Below are 19,366 nucleotides of genomic sequence, written 5' to 3' on the forward strand. Positions count from 1 at the left end.
GGGCGGTGGCGGCGGCGGCGACAGGGCGAACGGCGGCGATGCTGTGGCCGCGGCTGGCGGCGGCCGAGTGGGCGGCGCTGGCCTGGGAGCTGCTGGGCGCCTCGGTGCTGCTGATCGCGGTGCGGTGGCTGGTGCGGCGGCTGGACAGGCGGCCGCGGGGCCTGGGCCGGAGCGGGCCCCCCGACCCGCCGCCCTGCGCGGCCGCGGGCCCAGTCCCTGATCCAGGTAAGGCCGGTCCGCCGGTGGGCCCGCGCCCCTCCCCGGCCTGGATCCTTCGCCCCCTCTTCCCCGGCCCGGGCCCCCCGGGCTTCCGCACCCTTCCCCTCCCGCCTCCCGGGGCTCCCGTCCCCGGCCTGAGTCGGGGGTTTTGGGAAAAGACCTGGAGTAAAAGTCACGAGTCCTCCGCGCACAGACGGTGGGAGAGCGGTGAGCGTGGGAGCCCGGGTGCCGCGTCTGTGCGCAGTTTTGCTGGTTTGAGCCCCTGATTTGACTGAGAAGACCGTGTGCGCCCTGCGCGCATCCGGAACGCGCCTTCGTTCAGTTTTCATTCACCCTCTTACCCGCAAGTCTGGTTTCTTTTTGGAGGATAAGCAAGAGCTCCTCAAGTACCCTGATAAGAAGACGAAATTTTATTAGCAGAAAGCATAATTGATGACCCCACCTTGAACTCTCAGGGCGAAAGCCGTCCTTATGGGTGACTTAGTTTTTACAGCTGAGGAAACAGGCTCCGGGAAGGTCCCGCTCGGCAGAGATGACACAGATCCGAGGCAGAAGCCAGGTGGGGACGTAGGCCTGTTGACACGAGGTCCAGCTTGCCTTCCAACCTGTTGAGATGCTGATTGTCCTACCTTCTCTCATCCTCTTAAGAAAGTTTCAGGTGGTACTTTTAGGAAACAGCATGCTCATTTGTCCAGTTACACTGTCGACACTGTGCCAGAGAACCCAGCGCAGGATGCCCGAGTCGAAAGGCTTGCAGACCCTAAAGCTAAAGGACGTGTGAGGCCAGTGGGGTCTGGGGCTAAGAGATTAGAGTTTGGGGTGCCTTATTCATTAAATTCTTTTTTAATTTTTAGCTTTCATTTCTAAGTCATTAGTACAGAGCAAGTAAACACATGTGAAAAGATGTTCGACATCACCATCCAGTAGTGAAATACAAATCGAAGTTATAATGAGATATCACCACACACCTATGAGAATGGCTAAGATAAAAAATACCGATGACATTTCGTAATGCTGGTGGAAATGCTGAGAAACTGGGTCTCATTTACTGCTGGTATAAATTTTAAAGGTGCAGCCATTCTGAGGTCAGACTGCCAGTTTCTCAAATAGTTGAACCTGTACTGCACTCCTGGGCATTATCCTAGAAGGACGAAAACTTATTTTCACGCAAAAACCCATATGCGATTGTTCATAGCTTTATTTGTAATTGCCAGAAACTGGAAACAGCCCAGATGTGTTTCGAGGGGTGCATGGTAAAACCGGCACCTTCGAGCTGTGGAATGCCGCTCAGCAGTGAGGCAGAACTATTGATCCATCAGCAACTTGCGTGGAGCTCAAGGGCATTACGCTGAATGAAAAAAGCCGGTTTCAGAAAGTCTGTAGTGTACAATTCCATTTATGTAACATTCTTGAAACAAAAGTATTGTAACGACAGAGGACAAATGAGTGGTTGCCGAGGGTAGGGGACCGTGGCGGAGGTTGGATGTGCCAGTAAAGGGTCAGCAGGAGGGAGATCTTTGTGGTGATGGAACAGTTCAGGAACTAATCATGTCCATGTGAAGCTATACGTGTGATAAACGATCATGGAATTACATACAAAGACCCACAAGAGGAGAGTGACTGCAGAACCTGGTGAGGCCGTGGTCTAGTTCGCTATGCTGCTCCAGGGTCAGCTGCCAGGTTTGGATGACGCACTGCAGTGTTTACGGTGTGCCACTGAGGGAAGCCACGTGATGGGTCCACAGGACCTCTCTGTACTGTTTTTCAACTTATTGTGTTTATTATTATTACAAAATAAAGAGTTAAAGAAATCCTGTATACATCCACTTAGGTTCCCCAACATTAGTATCTTACATAATCACTACAAGTAGGAAAGCCAGGAAGTATTATCCAGTCTGCAGACCTACCTCAGTTTCCTATACCTGTACCTTTACATCTCTGTCTGTCTATTAGTCAATGGATGGAGGTCTGGCAGACACTTCTAATTCCAGCCCAGGGTCAGCAAACTGTCGCCCATGGGCCAGATCCTGCCCGCACCTGTTTTTGGAACACAGCCATATTCTTCCTTCTGTGGCTCTTCTTGAGTGTTTGGGGGGGCTTTGGCTCACAAAGACTCAAAATTTACTCCCCAGCCCTTTACAGAAGTTTGCTGAGGGCTTCTCCCTTCTCAGTGAGGAGCCTGGCTCTCATTAGCCACAGTGTATACAATTATTTGCTGGTTCCTAGAGCACACAGAAGATAGCTTCAGAATTGCTCGCCTCTACCACTGTGAAAACCCACCTGCCAGCTAGAGTATAGTGTTTGTCTGTCCTTCCTCTGTCTTTACCCTTAGAGGACGTGGTCATGTGTTATCTTTCAGTCAGTACATTCCTTCTCCCCCACTCATTATGATACTAACTTGTAATACCCTTGAGCGAATTTGTTTTGGTTTGTATTCCACTTGGGGGTCTCCCCCTATCTGTTTGTTTATCTACGTATTTTTTGTGTATGTGAATCAAACATCCTTCTAAAAGTCAGAACATGTAAAGGCGTATTCAGAAGTGCTGCTCTCCCCTGCCCTCTGTCCTTCCTGTCTGGTTCACACCCTCCCCTGAAGCTAAGCAGTCTCATTATTTTCTGCTTTATCCTTTGTTTCTTTTCCATACATGAGCAGATACTTGTGTATTGTGTTAAGAATATTAGTAACAGGGCTTCCCTGGTGGCGCAGTGGTTAAGAATCTGCCTGCCAATGCAGGGGACACGGGTTCGAGCCATGGTCTGGGAAGATCCCACATGCCGCGGAGCAACTAAGCCCGTGAGCCACAACTACTGAGCCTGCGCTCTAGAGCCCGCGAGCCACAACTACTGAGCCCATGTGCCACAATTACTGAAGTCCGCGTGCCGAGAGCCCACGCACCGCAAGGAAGAGCAGCCCCCGCTCGCCGCAATTAGAGAAAGCCCGCGCACAGCAACGAAGACCCAATGCAGCCAAAAAAAAAAAAAAAAAAAAAAAATTAGAAACAGAGTGTACATGTTTGTCTTTATTCAAGTTGACTTTCTAGCATACTATGTATTCTCCAAGGCTGATAAGCCTGTATTACTCGATAACTTCATAGCCCTAACTGACATTAATGGATAATTTGTCAGTGTCAAACACATCCATTATTTTATCTAATTCTCATTACAAGCTAAGAAGCAGAGCTGTTATGTCCATTTTATAGATGAGGAAACTGTGGCTTACAGTTACATAACTTGCCCAAGCTCACCCAGTTAGTGATATAATGTAATGTAATTGTTCCATTTAGGGCTTGCTTGGTTACAAGGACAGAACCCCCTCAGACTAGCCTATCTTAAAAAGGTAGCTTTCGGGACTTCCCTGGTGGCGCAGTGGTTAAGAATCCGCCTACCAATGCAGGGGACACGGGTTCAAGCGCAACTGAGCTCGCATACCACAACTACTGAAGCCTGCGTGCCTAGAGCCCGTGCTCCGCAACAAGAGAAGCCACCGCAGTGAGAAGCCCGTGCACCGCAACGAAGAGTGGCCCCTGCTCGCCTCAACTAGAGAAAAGCCCGCGCGCAGCAACGAAGACCCAGCGCAGCCAAAAATAAATAAATAAATAGGAAAAAAAGGTAGCTTTTGAGTAGACACACAGAGATGGTATGCAGAAGAGAATATTATCAGGATCGGGTGGATTCCTCTCTGTTAATTCCTAGCATCTGCCGCAGTCGCCCCTACCCCCCAGACTTTGCCTTGCGTGTGGCTTCAGCCTGTCCTGTACCTTTCATATCAGTTCCTTATCACTTCTGTTGCCCTTATACCCAATATTCAGAGACTACCCTTAGGGGTGCTCCCTGAGTGGAATCCTGTGGGCAGTTGGCCTCCCCCTTCATGTTCTTTGGCAGCTCTAGAGGGGGCTGTGCAATACATTCACTGTTTAAAATAAGTAATAGCCATTTTTGAAATCTTGGAGGGGGGGAGGGTGGTATCATAAAAAGTTACTAAAAAAGAAATATGCAGAAATTTCCATCATCCAGCTGCAAGTATTAGGTATTAGTATTTTGTGAGTCTTGTTTTATCTGTCACTGCCCCCTCTGTTTTGCTCTCCTGGAGTAATTTAAAGCCAGTCCTGGGATACCCTATCATTTCATCTGTAAACACCTCCTAAAACCCTCTACTCTAGCTTCACTGATACACAGTATTAACATGTCCAATTCTTTCTTGATCGCCTCTTCGAATTTCTCTTCTTTCTCACCTGTCTTTCAATCTTTGTTGTTACTCAGATCCCATTCTCGGCTTACTGGCCTTTTGTGTGTTCCTTGTTATCCCTGCGTTATAACCACCGCCTATGGGCTCATGACTCCCAGAGCTGTTTTTCTCACTCTGAGCTTCTTATCTTCTGAATCTCAGACTTGAAAATCAAAATGCCCACTTGATGTGCAGTGGGTGTTTCTAATGCTCAACGCCTAAATCCCCATTTGTTCTTTCATATTCCCTGCCTTGGGTAGAATCTCTTTCTAAGCGTCTAGGCTGGAAATCTAGGTATTATCGTAGGCTCACTGCAATCCCTGAGACACCCCCCCGACCACAGCATCTAATCTGTGGTCAAGACATCCTTTTTCTCTAGTCTGAGCACTCATCTCCAGCCCCATTAACTGCAGCAGTGGTCTGTACCCTGTCATTTCTTACCTTCTCCCCAGTTCTGGCTGACCATGCTTAAACCTGTACCCCATAGATTTAACTGCTCTTTCTGTAAATATATTGATTAAAGCTCCAGCTGCAGTTCACATCCACTTGCTTGGTGGCTGAATAACTTGAACAAGTTACTTAGCTTCTCTGATTTAGGATCTCCATCTGTAAAGCAGGAGTGAGCAATGGTGAAAAACCTCCATGTGGAGTTATCGTGAATTTTAAATAATTTAGTGCAGGCAGGGTGCTTAGGACAGAACCAGGCATGTGGGAAACCCCCCAAACGTTAAACATTAGCTGTTTGTTTTCAGTATTAGCAAAATGACGGTGGAGCTATCTGTATGCTCTTCTGTTTAAATCTTTGCATAATTTCTCATCACTTATGAAATAAAGTGCAAATGTGTCTGTAGGATAACTTTCTGCAGTTGGAGTTTTGATGCATAGTATCCAGTTGCTTTCCTGGGGATTTGTTCCTAATCACACTGCAAGTGACAACTAATGGGTGTGCCTGTTTCCCCAGCATGCTGACCTCCCTAGAATGTTGGTGTGATCAGATCATGTCACAGCACTGGGCTGTAAGATTCTTATCCAAATGAACCAGACACTGCCTATCTTAATCTTGTTTAGATTGTTATAAATTCGGAAACAAAAACCTAATGAAAATTCTCATAGAAAGTTCGTAGACTCCAAAGAATATGGGGAAATAGTGGATTGAAATGAAACTTTGAAGCCAGCTTTTTTTTTTTTTTGGCCGTGCCACGAGGCTTGCAGGATCTTAGTTCCACGACTAGGGAGGGATTGAACCCCCTGCAATGGAAGCATGGAGTCCTAACCACTGTACCGCCAGGGAATTCCCTGAAGCCAGCGTTTTTGCCACTTTTTAAAAATTGAAGTATAGTTGATTTACAATATCATATTAGGTTCAGGTTACAGCATAGTGATTCAGTATTTTTAGATTGTACTCCATTAAAAGTTAAAGCTATTACAAGATAATGGCTATAATTTCCTGTGCTGTACAATCTATCCTTGTTCTTTGTCTAGTTTATACATAGACATCTCTTAATCCCATACCCCGATCTTGCCCCTCCCCTCTCTTCTCTCCCCACTGGTAACCACTAGGTCCCTAAATCTGTGAGTCTGTTTCTTTTTTGTTGTATTCACTAGTTTTATTTTTTAGATTCCACACATACGTGATTACACACAGTATTTGTCTTCTCTGACTTATTTCACTTAGCATAATACCCTCCTTGTCCATCCATATTGCCACAGATGGCAAGATTTCATTCTTTTTTATAGCTTCGTAGTAGTCCATTGTGTATACATACCACATCTTTATCCACTGATCTGTTGATGGACACTTAGGTTGCTTCCATATCTTGGCTATTGTAAATAATGCTGCTATGAACATTGGGGTGCACATATTTTTTCAAATTAATGTTTTTGTTTTCTTTCCAAGAGTGGAATTGCTGGATCATATGGTAGTTCTATCTATCTATCTATTTATATATTTAATTTGGCTGCGTCGGTCTTAGTTGCAGCACTTAGGATCTTTGTTGCAGCATGTGGGATCTTTCGTTGCGGTGCATAGGCTTCTCTCTAGTTGTGGCGCGAGGGCTCTAGAGTGCATGGTCTTAGTTGCCTGGCGGCATGTGGGATCTTAGTTCCCTGACCAGGGATTGAACCCACATCCCCTGCATTGGAAGGCGGCTTCTTAACCACTGGACCACCAGGGAAGTCCCTATTTTTAGTTTTTTGAGGAACCTCCATAGTGTCCTCCATAGTGGCTGCACCAATTTACATTCCCACCAACAGTGCAAGAGGGTTCCCTTTTCTCCACACCCTCTCCAGCATTTATTATTTGTAGGCTTTTTGATGATGGCCATTCTGACCAGTGTGAGGTGATATCTCATTGTGGTTTTGACTTGAATTTCTCTAATAATTAGTGATGTTGAGCACCTTTGCATGTGCCTGTTGGCCATCTGTATGTCTCCTTTGGAGAAATGTCTATTCAGGTCTTCACCTCCTTGGTTAAGTTTATTCCTAGGCATTTTATTCTTTTTGATGTGATTTTAAATGGGATTTATTTTTTACTTTCTCTTTCTGGTAGTTCATTATTAGTGTATAAAAAAGTAACAGATTTCTGTGCATTAATCTTGCATCCTGCAACTTTGCTGAATTTGTTTAAGAGAAGGTGTACTTTACAGCCATCAGATTGATTTTTGTTGTCTTGGGCCTAGGTGAAATGACAATGGATACCATCTTGGCTCGATTGAAACTCCTGAATCCAGATGACCTTAGAGAAGAAATTATCAAAGCTGGATTGAAATGTGGACCCATTACATCAACCACAAGGTTTATTTTTGAGAAAAAATTGGCTCAGTCTTTATTAGAGCACGGTACACTGCCTTCCCACCCTCCCGACCACGCCGCTGCAGGTGCCCCAGCCCTGGGCCAGGACACACAAAGGGTTGTGAAGTCTGCGGTAGGGAGCCCGGCTGAGCGGGTCAGCTTTTCTGAAGACAGAGATTTTGGTTATAGTGTGGGCTTGAATCCTCCGGAGGAAGATGCCGTGACGTCTGCGACCCGCTCGGTGCCTTTCAGTGCCCCGGCCAGGGTCGGCAGCCACAGAGCCACGCTGCGGGCCTCTGCAGAGCCGCCTCTGTACTACGGGGTGTGCCCAGCGTACGAGGACGCCCCGGCGAGACATGGTAACGTGACCAGCGCCGTGGTCCTTACACAGGTGGTGCGTGGACAGCAGGGGGAGAGGGGTTTTGAAAATCACTGACTACAGAGGAGAAGAAAGAAGACTTTAATCACCATAATCTGATCACTCCAAATTAACCATTGTTAGCATTTTTATATAGAATGCTCCTGAATTTTTTGTAAATCTATATAGAAATTTTTAGAAATTAAGAAAATTGGATTCTATGGAGCTATACTTCACGTACAGATATTTATGGGCTGGCTCCATTTTTTGATTAACCATCTCCCTCCCTTTTTTTTTAATAAATTTATTTATTCATTCATTTATTTATTTTTGGCTGCATTGGGTCTTCGTTGCTGCACGCGGGCTTTCTCTAGTTGCGGCGAGCGGGGGCTACTCTTCATTGCAGTGCGCGGGCTTCTCAGTGCGGTGGCTTCTCTTGTTGTGGAGCACGGGCTCTAGGTGCACGGGCTTCAGTAGTTGTGGCTCGCAGGCTTAGTTGCTCCGTGGCATGTGGGATCTTCCCGAACCAGAGCTCAAACCCACGTCCCCTGCATTGGCAGGTGGATTCTTAACCACTGCGCCACCAGGGAAGTCCCTCTCCTCCTTTCTCCTTTTTCCTTTTTTTTTTTTTTTTTAATTCACTGTAACCTGACCACCTCTTATATTAATGAATGCAAATGGCCAATGAAGGTATAAATAATTTTCAACATTAAAGAATTGTAATTTTAAACAAGACTAAAATAGATAGAATTGGAAAGAAGTAATGAAAGCTTGGTGTTGATCAGAATGAAGTTGCTTTTTGTAAAACAAAGTATATATAATGTTTACATTTTATATATAGTCTATAAAGTAAAAGTGAAATTTCTTCCTCCCCACCGGAATCTTACTCTGTAGAAGTAACCACTTAGTAAGTACTTTTGTGTATCATTCCTGACCCTACTTACTATGTTTTATTCGTATATATAAATTTACCTTATTTTTATTTTTAATATATTTTAATTTAAATTTAAGAAAGAAATATATCTGTATGTATGTACATTGTTTTTATTTTCATAAAATTGGTAAGTGTAAGTGTCCAGCCAAAACGTATGCATTTTAAAACTTTGAAGGCTACTGCCCTCCAGCAGGTGTTATCATTCGCTGTGGATGAGACAGTAACTTTTCCAGTCTCTCTACTGTACAATATGGAATGTACATTTTTATCTATCTAAAAACAGAAAACGGGTGCCTTGTTTCTGTTCCATCAACCATACTGCATGTTATTAAACTTCCCTTTTTGTCTTTCAAATAAGGGAAACCTCTATCTTGTTTTAGGTCTATTACCTTTTTTTTTTTTTCTTTTTCCCCTTGTGTATTTCATTCCTGTGACTCATTTATTTTGTAACTGGAAGTTTGTGCCTCTTAATTTCCCTCACCTTTTCCCGTTAATCCACCCACCTACCTCTGGCAACCACTTGTTTGTTTTCTGTATGTTACTCAGTTTCTGTTTTGTTTGTTCCTTTGTTTTGTTTCTTAGATTCCACATAAGTGAAATCATATGGTATTTATCTTTCCCTGTCTAACTTATTTCACTTAGCATAATACCCTCCTTGTCCATCCATACTGCCGCAAATGGCAAGATTTCATTCTTTTTTAAGGCTGAGTAGTATTCTTGTGTGTGTGTGTGTCTGTGTGTCTGTGTCTGTGTATATATATACATACCACATTTTCTTTATCCATTCATCCATCGATGGACACTTAGGTTGCTTCCAAATCTTGGCTATTGTGTTGTAGATAATGCTGCTGTGAACATTGGGGTGCATGTATCTTTTTGAATTAGCATTTTTGTTTTCTTCAGATAAATACCCAGAAGCGGAATTGCTGGATTACATGGTGGTTCTATTTTTAACTTTTTGAGGACCCTCCGTAGTGTTCTCCACAGCAGCTGCACCAGTTTACATTCCCACCAGCAGTGCAGGAGGGTTCACTTTTCTCCACACCCTCATCAACACTTGCTATTTGTCGTCAGTTACCTTATTTATATGGGTGTAGTCTGTTTGTATTTATTTGATGATTTGCTTGGTCATGTCTATTGACCTTTTTTTAAAAATAAATACATAAATTTATTTATTTATTTATTTATTTACTTTTGGCTGCATTGGGTCTTCGTTGCTGTGCGCGGGCTTTCTCTAGTTGCGGCGAGCGGGGGCTACTCTTTGTTGCAGTGCACGGGCTTCTCATTGTGGTGGCTTCTCTTGTTGCGGAGCACGGGCTCTAGGCACGTGGGCTCAGTAGTTGTGGCTCACGGGCTCAGTAGTTGTGGCTCACGGGCTCTAGAGCACAGGCTCAGTAGTTGTGGCACACGGGCTTAGTTGCCCCACGGCCTGTGGGATCTTAGTTCCCCGACCAGGGATCAAACCCACATCCCCTGCATTGGAAGGCAGATTCTTAACCACTGGACCACCAGGGAAGTCCCTAGTCATAGTTTTTTACTTACTTTTTAAAATTATTTTTATTTAGATCGTTGGTCCATAAATTTTATTTTTTAGTATGGAATACTATCCTTGGATATAAAAACTACATATATAGGTACAAAATATGTATCATTTATATCCATGTACATACATATGATCAAACTTATTGTGTTCTTTTCACTAACTAAAGCCTTTTTTCTTGAAGATTAAAAATCTGAAATATTAATAAGAGAAAAACCAGACCACTGGCTAACAGTCGTTAGTTACCAAACCCAGGGCTTCAAGTGTGAATTAAGTGACGGTGGCTGCAGTTACTCATCTCTGCTTTTCCCACGCAGAAAGGATTCACGTTTATGAAGACAAGAAGGAAGCCTTGCAAGCTGTCAAAATGATCAAAGGATCCCGATTTAAGGCTTTTACAAGCAGAGAGGATGCAGAGAAATTTGCTAGGGGAACTTGTGATTATTTCCCTTCTCCAAGCAAAACCTCTTCACCACTTTCTCCTGTGAAAACAGTGCCGCTCTTTAGCAGTGGTGGGTTAAAAGGTAAATTATCTAGCAGTTCGCATCTGGCATTACTGTCAGATTTACTCCTGGGTATTTTGTTCCCTCTTTCCTGGTAACTAGTTCTCTCCACCTTTGAGAGCAGCCCGGTTTGCTGGGAACAGAGAGCTGAGGCCCAGGCCATGGAGCAGCTGGAGGAGGGTGGGTCAGTGGGCTGGTCTGGGTGGAGGTGACAGGGGCCAAGTGGGTCAGGCAGCTGCTGAGGGGACCGTGGGAGAAGCCGCGAAAGGGCCTCCGTCGCCTTCTGTTCCGTCCCCTTTGTCACACTCTTGCTCCCTGCGGCCTGTTGGGTTCAGGGCCTTTTTAGGTGCTGAGACCTTTCTGCTTGCCCCCCTGAAGCTACACCTCCTTCTAGGCAGGACTGCGGCACCTGCTTGGCTGCAGACGATTCTGCGGTAGCGGAACCGTCCGGCCAGAGGGCTGGCCAGCGCCACTCCCAGCTCAGGACCAGGGTCCCGTGAGGGGCCTTTGTTGTCAGCATCGTACAAAACCCCGGCGTCCCAGCCTCGTCTGGTCCCCTCCCCTCCGTGGCTCACAGCTGCTCTGCTCCCCAGGCTGGCTGGGGTTCCCGAGGATGCGCCTCTCCTTGCAGACAGTTGGCCTTGGATCGAGAGTCCGTGTGCCACCTCACGGAGGCCAGAGTGATTTGGGGCGCTTAGAGGCCCCTCACACTTGGTGAAGGTTCCTCAAGCTAGCCTTCCTACCTCCGCAGCTGTCGTGGTTCAGCCAGCAAAAGTCCCTCTGGGCTCCCTGCCTTTCTGGGGTGCTCCTGGCTCTTGGAAGGCCCCTGGCGAGTGTGGGTGGCGTCTTGGCCACGTGCCCTCCCGCTCCTCCCCCGCGTTCTCCACAGAGCCTTTCCCTCCCTGCCGTGGGCTGGGACACACGTCCGTCTGCTGTGGGTCATCTCGTTTCTTACTTTTCACTACAAGGAGATTGTCAGCCTCTGTGCGAAAGATTTCTCTTGCCCTCAGTGAAGCGCATAGTGGATGATGAGAAAATGTGAACTTAAATGTTCTTAAATTCTGTCTCTTAACAGACGGGCTGTACTTGTCTGATTCAGAAGCAGCAAGCAAAGAGCGAGCGAACAGTTATAAAAGTCCCCGTACGCAAGATCTCACTGCCAAGCTTCGGAAAGCTGTGGAGAAGGGAGAGGAAGACACCTTTTCCGACCTTATCTGGAGTAATCCGCGGTATCTGATTGGTTCGGGGGACAACCCGACCATCGTACAGGTAAGCCTGCTTCCAGCATCATTAGCGTCAAGACTGCGGTGACGAAAGTGAAGCCCAAAATCTGTGGTTTTGTTCCAGGAAGGATGTCGGTACAACGTCATGCATGTTGCTGCCAAAGAGAACCAGGCTGCCCTGTGCCAGCTGACCCTGGCGACGCTGGAGAACGCCGAGTTTATGCGGCTCATGTACCCGGACGACGAGCCGCACATGCTGGAGAAGCGCATCTGCTACGTGGTGGACCTGTACCTCAACACACCTGACAGAGTGGTGCGCCTTGTAGCCGGGCTCAGGGCGGAAACAGTGTTTGGGTGTTTATTTACCGTGTCCCTGCACTGCGTCAGCTCAGAGGAGATGCGCGTTCGTTGAGGTCAGAGAGCTTAGAAAGATACGGTTGGACCCAGACCCGCTCACACATGAGAAGTGCACCACGCTGGCTGGCGCACCTGGGTCCCAGCTGGGGTGGAGCCGCCCCCAGGACACGTCCCTCCTGGCCTTTGTTCAGAGAGTCCCGAACTGATAGGAGGGTGGGCGAGTGCCACAAAGCTAAAGGGAGAAGGACGTAGAAAGGTTTTGGTGCCTTGTAGTCTAGTGTCCTAGATATGTCTTTCTTTAAATTTTTATTTCATTTATTTCTTTATTTATTTTGGCCGCGTCAGGTCTTAGTTGCGGCATGCGGGATCTTTCATTGTGGCACCCGAGCTTCTCTCTAGTTGTGGCATTGGGTTTTTCTCTCTCTAGTTAAGACGCGTGGGCTCAGTAGCTGCAGCACGCGGGATTAGTTGCCCCGCAGCACGTGGGATCTTAGCTCCCCGACCAGGGATCGAACCCGCATGCCCTGCATTGGAAGGCGAATTCTTTACCCCTGGACAACCAGGGAAGTCCCAGTGGGGAGATGGTGCACAAGGCTTAAGTAAGGATTCTTGAAACAGAAGAGTTTTTACATATTTATATGAGGGAAAACCCAGGGATGGCTGAGAACCAAGGATTGTTTCTGAGAGAAACCTAAGGGTTTGAGAAGTCGTGGTGGGCAGGAGAGGGAATAAAATGAGCCTATTGGATTATTTCGTAACATACTGAATATGATACATTGAACCGCAGAATTGCAAGCAAGAATAACTTTTCAATTAACAAGAAAGAAAAGGGGGAATGGAGATGAACTTGGCCGTGCTAGCAAAATTAAAGAAGGGCATAAAAGAGGAAACGGTGGTTACATGAAAGCAATATTAAGTGCGAAATAGGGCAGAAGGAACAAAACCAAAGTCTATGAGACTAAGTGTGAACAGAATAAGGATATGTGACAGTTCAGTTGGGAAGCGTAGCTCCTCCATGTGATGCAGAACATGTGCCCGGCGGGAAGTGCAGTCTTCTCTTAATGCCTGTGCAGTGCTCGTTGAAAATACGCATCTGTGGATCCACAAAGACCACTGAATAAATTCTTGAAACTAGATGTTACAGGTCACATCCCCTGACCATAAGGCGCTAAGAGTAGGAATCGCTTCAAGCGCGTGGACTATGTAGCAAGCCCAGCGGCTCCCCAGAGGGTGTGGTGTGGAGGAAAGGCTGGGTCACCAGGTGTGGCGGGTGGGCCCACAGCCCGCTGGCCACACGGGAATGGGGCAGAGGCCGGGGTCACGTTGGCGGGGCTCGGAGCAGGTTAGAGAAGGACGTTACGTGTGTGAGGGAGAGGGGTGGCCAGAAGGAGAGGGGTGCGGGGGGCATGTTGCGGTCTGATGCCCTGCACGCCGAGTGGAAACGGCCGCCCCGATGTGCAGCGGCCCCGGCCCCGTGGGGCTGGCCGGGAGCTCCGCCGATGCCGGAGCCTGGGCCGCAGGGCTGGAGGCGACTCAGGTGGACCGTGGACCAGGCAGCGCCTGACTGGAGCATAGGTCTGCTCGTTCTTCCTGTGTCGTCTGCAGCTGTGGCAGGCCGGCCGGGGGTCACCTAGTGGAGGGGGTGCTGGAGCTGGGAGTGTGGGCACGGGCAGCAGGGCCCTTGGGATTCCAGGGAGCTGGGGGAGAAGCTCTGGGGATGCAGCGTGGCGTCCGGAGGAGGGACCTGAGGGCTGGAACGTGGCGGTGGCCGCAGGTGGACTTGAGCGGGCTGTTTGGGATGTGCTGCCTCTGAGCCTGAGGCTGTCCAGGTGCAGGTGCCAGAGGGGGTGGCTCCACAGCTCGGGGGGCCTGCTGGTCTGCGGGGAGCCCGGGGAAGGACGCCACCAGGGGCAGGCCAGCACTGAGAAACCTCGTGAAGTCAGGAGGGGGGAGTTTCGTTTGCTGCAATATTAGCGACTAGAGAAAGTTCCGAGTACAGACCAGATCGTGGTCTTTGCTTCATTCTGGATGTTGTCTTCATCTGTTTATTTTGCTTTTTGAACATTGATTTTAAGACATTGTACAGGGCCCTGAGTCGTTAAAGCTGCCGTTTGCTGAGCAGGTGTTACACCCTAGCTCTGTTGTAAGCTCCCCACAGGCACTAGACACGCAGGAACTGGGGCGCTGTGCTGGGCTCACGCCCTGGCATAAAGTGGGTGTGTGCTCGCGTGCCAGTTACTTGTCACTTATAGAAACTGTCTTTTTATAGTCTTTTATTTCTGAGGGTTTTTGTTTGATTGTTTGTTTTACTAAATACCTATTTTTACCTTAAAGCAACCTTATGAAACAAAAAAGTGTGTAAGAAGTAAGTGTTCTTCCTTTTCATCTCTCTCAGGGCTACGACACACCATTGCATTTTGCTTGTAAGTTTGGAAATGCAGATGTGGTCAATGTGCTCTCTTCACACCCTTTGATTGTAAAAAACCCAAGAAATAAATATGATAAAACACCTGAAGATGTAAGTACCTATTAAAATGCTATTACTACATAGTGTTAGAAATGAAAATACATAAAATTACAGTCTGCGATCACAGCTATTGTGAAGACTCAGGTAACTCTGTGTGAATGTGTTTGCCTTGTGGCACATCTTAGAACCCTAATTGTTGAGTAGGATGTACTCTGTGAAGAAGATGCCTCTGTAAAGCCAGGAGGGAGCGAACTGCCTCAGTTTGCTGATTTTATTTCCCTGAAGCTGGTGGTCACGTTGTTCTCAGCAGCTCACTGTCTTTTGTCAAGTTCCCTCTGTGAGTACTGCAGCTGACCAGGGTCAGAGAGAACAGAGGTGATACTCATGCTGCTGGTGGTGGTGATGAAGATGGTGATGGTGAGGCTGGCGGTAACTGCTTGCTGGATGGTGGAGATGGTGATGATGGTGGGACGATGTGCTGGTGAGGACGCTGCTGCTGAACGTAGCTGACGTGTGTTGAGCTCAGTGTGCACCAGGCGCTGTCCCGAGCCCCTCCCCGGCATTCTCACCTGGCCCCCACGAGCCTTAGGAAACAGGCCTTGTCACGATCTGTCAGCAGTTGAGCACGGTGTGCCGTAGAGAGGGCAGAGGGGCCTCTGTGCAGTGAGGTGGAGGGGAGAGTGGGCCTGAAAAGACCTGGAAGATGGTTCATTTGTCCCAGGCTTTGGAGTTGTTAGCTGGCCTGAACCTGCCAGCCCTTTGGAAGTAGAATCTGTAAGGTCCTACTCTGGCGGTGACACCTCCTCTGTAGTTGCTAGGGTTATGTCAGTCGTGCCCACTTCTGTAGAAAGTTTAGAATACACATAAAAAGGATAAAATTTACTGGACAATTCCGCAACTCAGAAATTATTACCATTATTTTGCATAAATCTGACTCAACTTTCTGTGTGCATGTGTATGTATATTTTCTCAATATAAAGTGCTATTTGGTAACACGTTTTTAAAGCGTTGGACATCTCTCAAAATCAGTTACAGAATTTAAAAGAAAACACTTGCACTACTTGAAGGGTCCACCGTGCGGTTGTAGTTTGTTTCTGTCACAGGCTGGCAGGAGGTGGTAATTTTTTGGTTCCTTCCTTCTTATTTTAAGGTTATTGGTTTTTTGGGTTTTTTTTTATTGTTTGTAGCTAAAATGTTCACGGTTCTCTAATGGCTGAGAACATCGATTCCTGTAGTTGCAAGAATAAAACTTGTGTTCGTGTTAGATGGGAGTTGTATGTCAACCCAGCCAAACCACAGCAGACGGGCTCCTAGCCAGTGAGGTGCCCACACCGGAGGTGCGGGCGTGTCTGCACCTCTGCTCTGACTTGATGGTGCACCTTAAGATTTCCTTTCCTTGCAGAAAATGAGGAAATGTAGAGCAGCATGAAGAAAGAAGATAAAATTCACCTGTGATCTCAGAGTTTGTTCTTTGTCCTGGCCCCTCGGAGCCTTTACAAAACGAGGAGGAGGATTACACTGTTCAACACACATTTTTTACTGTGGGCTTTATGAAATACTCAGCACTAGGATCCTGTCCTCGTTTACTGTGGGCTTTATGAAATACTCAGCACTAGGATCCTGTCCTCGTTTACTGTGGGCTTTATGAAATACTCAGCACGAGGACACTGTCCTCGTTTACTGTGGGCTTTATGAAATACTCAGCACTAGGACACTGTCCTCGTTTACTGTGGGCATTATGAAATACTCAGCACTAGGATCCTGTCCTCGTTTACTGTGGGCTTTATGAAATACTCAGCACGAGGATACTGTCCTCGTTTACTGTGGGCTTTATGAAATACTCAGCACGAGGATACTGTCCTCGTTTACTGTGGGCTTTATGAAATACTCAGCACGAGGATACTGTCCTCGTTTACTGTGGGCTTTATGAAATACTCAGCACGAGGATACTGTCCTTGTTTACTGTGGGCTTTATGAAATACTCAGCACTAGGATACTGTCCTTGTTTACTGTGGCCTTTATGAAATACTCAGCATTAGGCTACTGTCCTCGTTTCGTTGACTTTAAAACTTGCCTTTATGAAATCATTTTAATGATAAGAAGATGTGATAAATCAGATTTAGAGCATTCACGTACTCTGTTTTTTTTAAAATAGGTTATTTGTGAAAGAAGCAAAAATAAATCTGTGGAACTGAAGGAGCGGATTAGAGACTATTTAAAGGGTAAGTGGAGAGTGGGTGCCCGAGGTGCGGCCCACGGTGGGGGAAGTCCTGGGCGGCGCCTGGGCTGGGCCTCGCGTGCAGGAGTGAAGCGTGGGCCGCTGGGACCCTCCGAGTTACCCTGTGTGCCACCTCCCGTTTCTGGGAGAGCGAGTTGTCTGTCATTTGGCTGTTGCTCACGGCCTCGCCCCTCGACCTCCGCGGCCCTCCTCCTCGGGCGCAGCCTGCGGGGCGGCGGGGAGGCGGGAGGGGCCTGCCTGGAGGCCCTCGGCCAGCCGGTCCCCCGCCCGCCGGTCCCCCGCCCCTGCGGCCTCGCTGCCCCGGATCGCCGCGCTCCAGGCCGAGGACCCTTCAGACCGTGGCCTGCGGGGCAGCGCTTTCCACTCAGCTTTCGGGGCCTCGCGCCTCTGGACCCAAGTTCCCGGCTCGCAGGCCGCAGGGGTGCGAAGGTAGCCAGGGGCGGGAGGCCTTTGCCAGCTCTTCCTCTGCCTTGTTTCCGGGCAGTTTGAGGAGTTGGTCCCGCTCGCTGGATGGCCTTGCCACGGATGCTTGACGGTCTTTGCCCTCCTGTTTGCCCGTCCTTACTTCTCTCTCGGCTGCCATTCCTACCCGACTCCCCCCTTGGTCTCCGTTTAGTGCACGGGTCGGCCAGGCCTGCGGTGGCGCCCGGCGGCCACCACTGTCGCTCACCCGGTGTCTCTGGGCCTTTCCTGCCACCCCCAGTCCCTGTGGCCTGCCTGCCTTTCTTCTTTCCAGGTTGTGATTCTAGGTCTGTTTGGAGACGGGCGTTCAGTGATACAAAACTGTAACATACGAAACAGAAGAGGGAGCTGGGGAGGGAGGTGGGGGTAAAACGTGTCTTCTTTGTAATGTTTCTCCAGCTCGGCTTCTGCTGCTCTGGTTCACAGGTCCTGCCTCGTAAGAACCTGGGGGTGAGCAGGTGTTTGCCGCCCCCCTCCTCTTCTCTTCTCCTTCTTTTTACTTCCCCGCAGAGGAAGAACGCGGGGCTTGTTACGTGCAGGAGTCTGGCGTGGACTGGCCTCTTGCCCGGGTCCTTTGGCTCCGGAGCTGTGGCGGCCTTTTTATTTACTGTTAGCATCGCTGACTCGCGTGCAGAGCCCGTGGGGCAGCAACTGCGCTGTTTCTCAGGCTGGTTCCCAGGTGCCTGACGTCCACTGGGTGCGGGGCTGTCCACGCAAATGGTCCAGCCCCGGTGTGTTTCCCCTCTCAGGTCACTACTACGTGCCCCTCCTGAGGGCAGAGGACACGTCTTCTCCCGTGATCGGGGAGCTGTGGTCTTCAGACCACACGGGCGAGGTCTCTCACATCGGCCACAGTGGAGGTGGCCCCAGAGACCCTGTTCTGACCCTGCGAGCCTTTGCAGGGCCCCTGAGTCCATCCAAGGTGAGCGTCTGTGGAAGCTTCTGGAATAGCTCCTGGCCATCCCACCAGAATGCTGGGTTGTTCCAGCCTTTTGCTTTGTGCTTGGTCCCTGAGACCAGGACCCCAGGGAGTTGTCAGTGAGGCTTCAGAACTTCCCTGGAGAAACGAGTGTCTTGACCCTGTTCTTTTTTTTAATGTCTATTTACTTATTTTTTAATTTATTATTTTTATTTTACTTTTGGCTGCGTTGGGTCTTTGTTGCTGCACGTGGGCTTTCTCTAGCTGCGGGTAGCGGTGGCTTCTCTTGCTGCGGAGCACGGGCTCTAGGCGCTCAGGCTTCAGTAGTTGCGGCACGCAGGCTCAGCAGCTGTGTCTCGTGGGCTATAGAGCGCAGGCTCAGTAGTTGCGGCGCACGGGCTTAGTTGCTCCGTGGCACGTGGGGTCTTCCCGCACCAGGGCCTGAACCCGTGTCCCCTGCATTGGCAGGCGGATTCCTAACCACTGCGCCACCAGGGAAGCCTGACCCTGCTCTTATTAGCCAGGGCGGGTGTGTGCTGAGCCGTGCTTCTGAGAAGCGAGGTTTACCTGGGCTAATGCTCCTCACACCAGTGTCACCTGACTCCCCTCCCCCAAGTGCCCATGGCCCTTTGCACACCATATTGCCCAGGTGGCTAGGCTGTCCATTCCAGGGTCCTTGGATTTGTACTGTCACTAGGAAACTTCCATTTGCCAACTCCGGTGTTCACTTCCAGAAGTCAGGTACTTCATACGCTGACCTGTATATAATCTTTCCTCTTAAAATAAAGTTGTAACTATCAATAGTTAGTTCCCTAAAACTGTAAAAATGTTAGGATTAGATTCAGCTGCATGAAATACCGAAAGCACAAATATTTATTTTCCTGTCGTGTGATGGGAAGGTGACGCAAGGCCCTCGGGGTGGCAGCTCTGCAGTGTCTCCCTCGGGGCCTCCTGGGGCAGCTCTGACCCTCAGCCCAGCCCAGGCCTTGCCAGGGTCCCTCCTGGCCTCGCCGGGACGCAGCCACGGCCCCTTAGCTCCAGGGCAGGTGGGCACGTTGCCCGCGCTGGGTTGGTGGGGGAGGGCTGCCTGGTGACGTGGGTGCCTTGCGCAGCCCAACACACTTCTGTTC

At 48.7% G+C, this 19,366-nt stretch overlaps 1 protein-coding gene across 3 annotated transcripts in view; it reads left to right on the forward strand.

The window, feature by feature from the left end:
• Positions 1–19,366, forward strand: part of ANKLE2 (ankyrin repeat and LEM domain containing 2) — a 24,280-nt gene continuing 4,914 nt past the window's right edge. The window contains exons 1-8 of one of the 3 annotated variants that reach the window (XM_036874268.1): positions 1–225; positions 7,123–7,593; positions 10,384–10,590; positions 11,645–11,838; positions 11,917–12,105; positions 14,545–14,667; positions 16,772–16,838; positions 18,067–18,239. In XM_036874268.1, the coding sequence (XP_036730163.1) occupies positions 39–225; positions 7,123–7,593; positions 10,384–10,590; positions 11,645–11,838; positions 11,917–12,105; positions 14,545–14,667; positions 16,772–16,838; positions 18,067–18,239 (1,611 nt within the window). In that variant the 5' untranslated portion in view covers positions 1–38. The remainder of the gene's footprint in view (positions 226–7,122; positions 7,594–10,383; positions 10,591–11,644; positions 11,839–11,916; positions 12,106–14,544; positions 14,668–16,771; positions 16,839–18,066; positions 18,240–19,366) is intronic. The other 2 variants (XM_036874265.1, XM_036874267.1) reach the window with 2 other exon arrangements.

The sequence above is a fragment of the Balaenoptera musculus genome, chromosome 14 (assembly GCF_009873245.2).
Source record: "Balaenoptera musculus isolate JJ_BM4_2016_0621 chromosome 14, mBalMus1.pri.v3, whole genome shotgun sequence".
Taxonomy (NCBI): domain Eukaryota; kingdom Metazoa; phylum Chordata; class Mammalia; order Artiodactyla; family Balaenopteridae; genus Balaenoptera; species Balaenoptera musculus.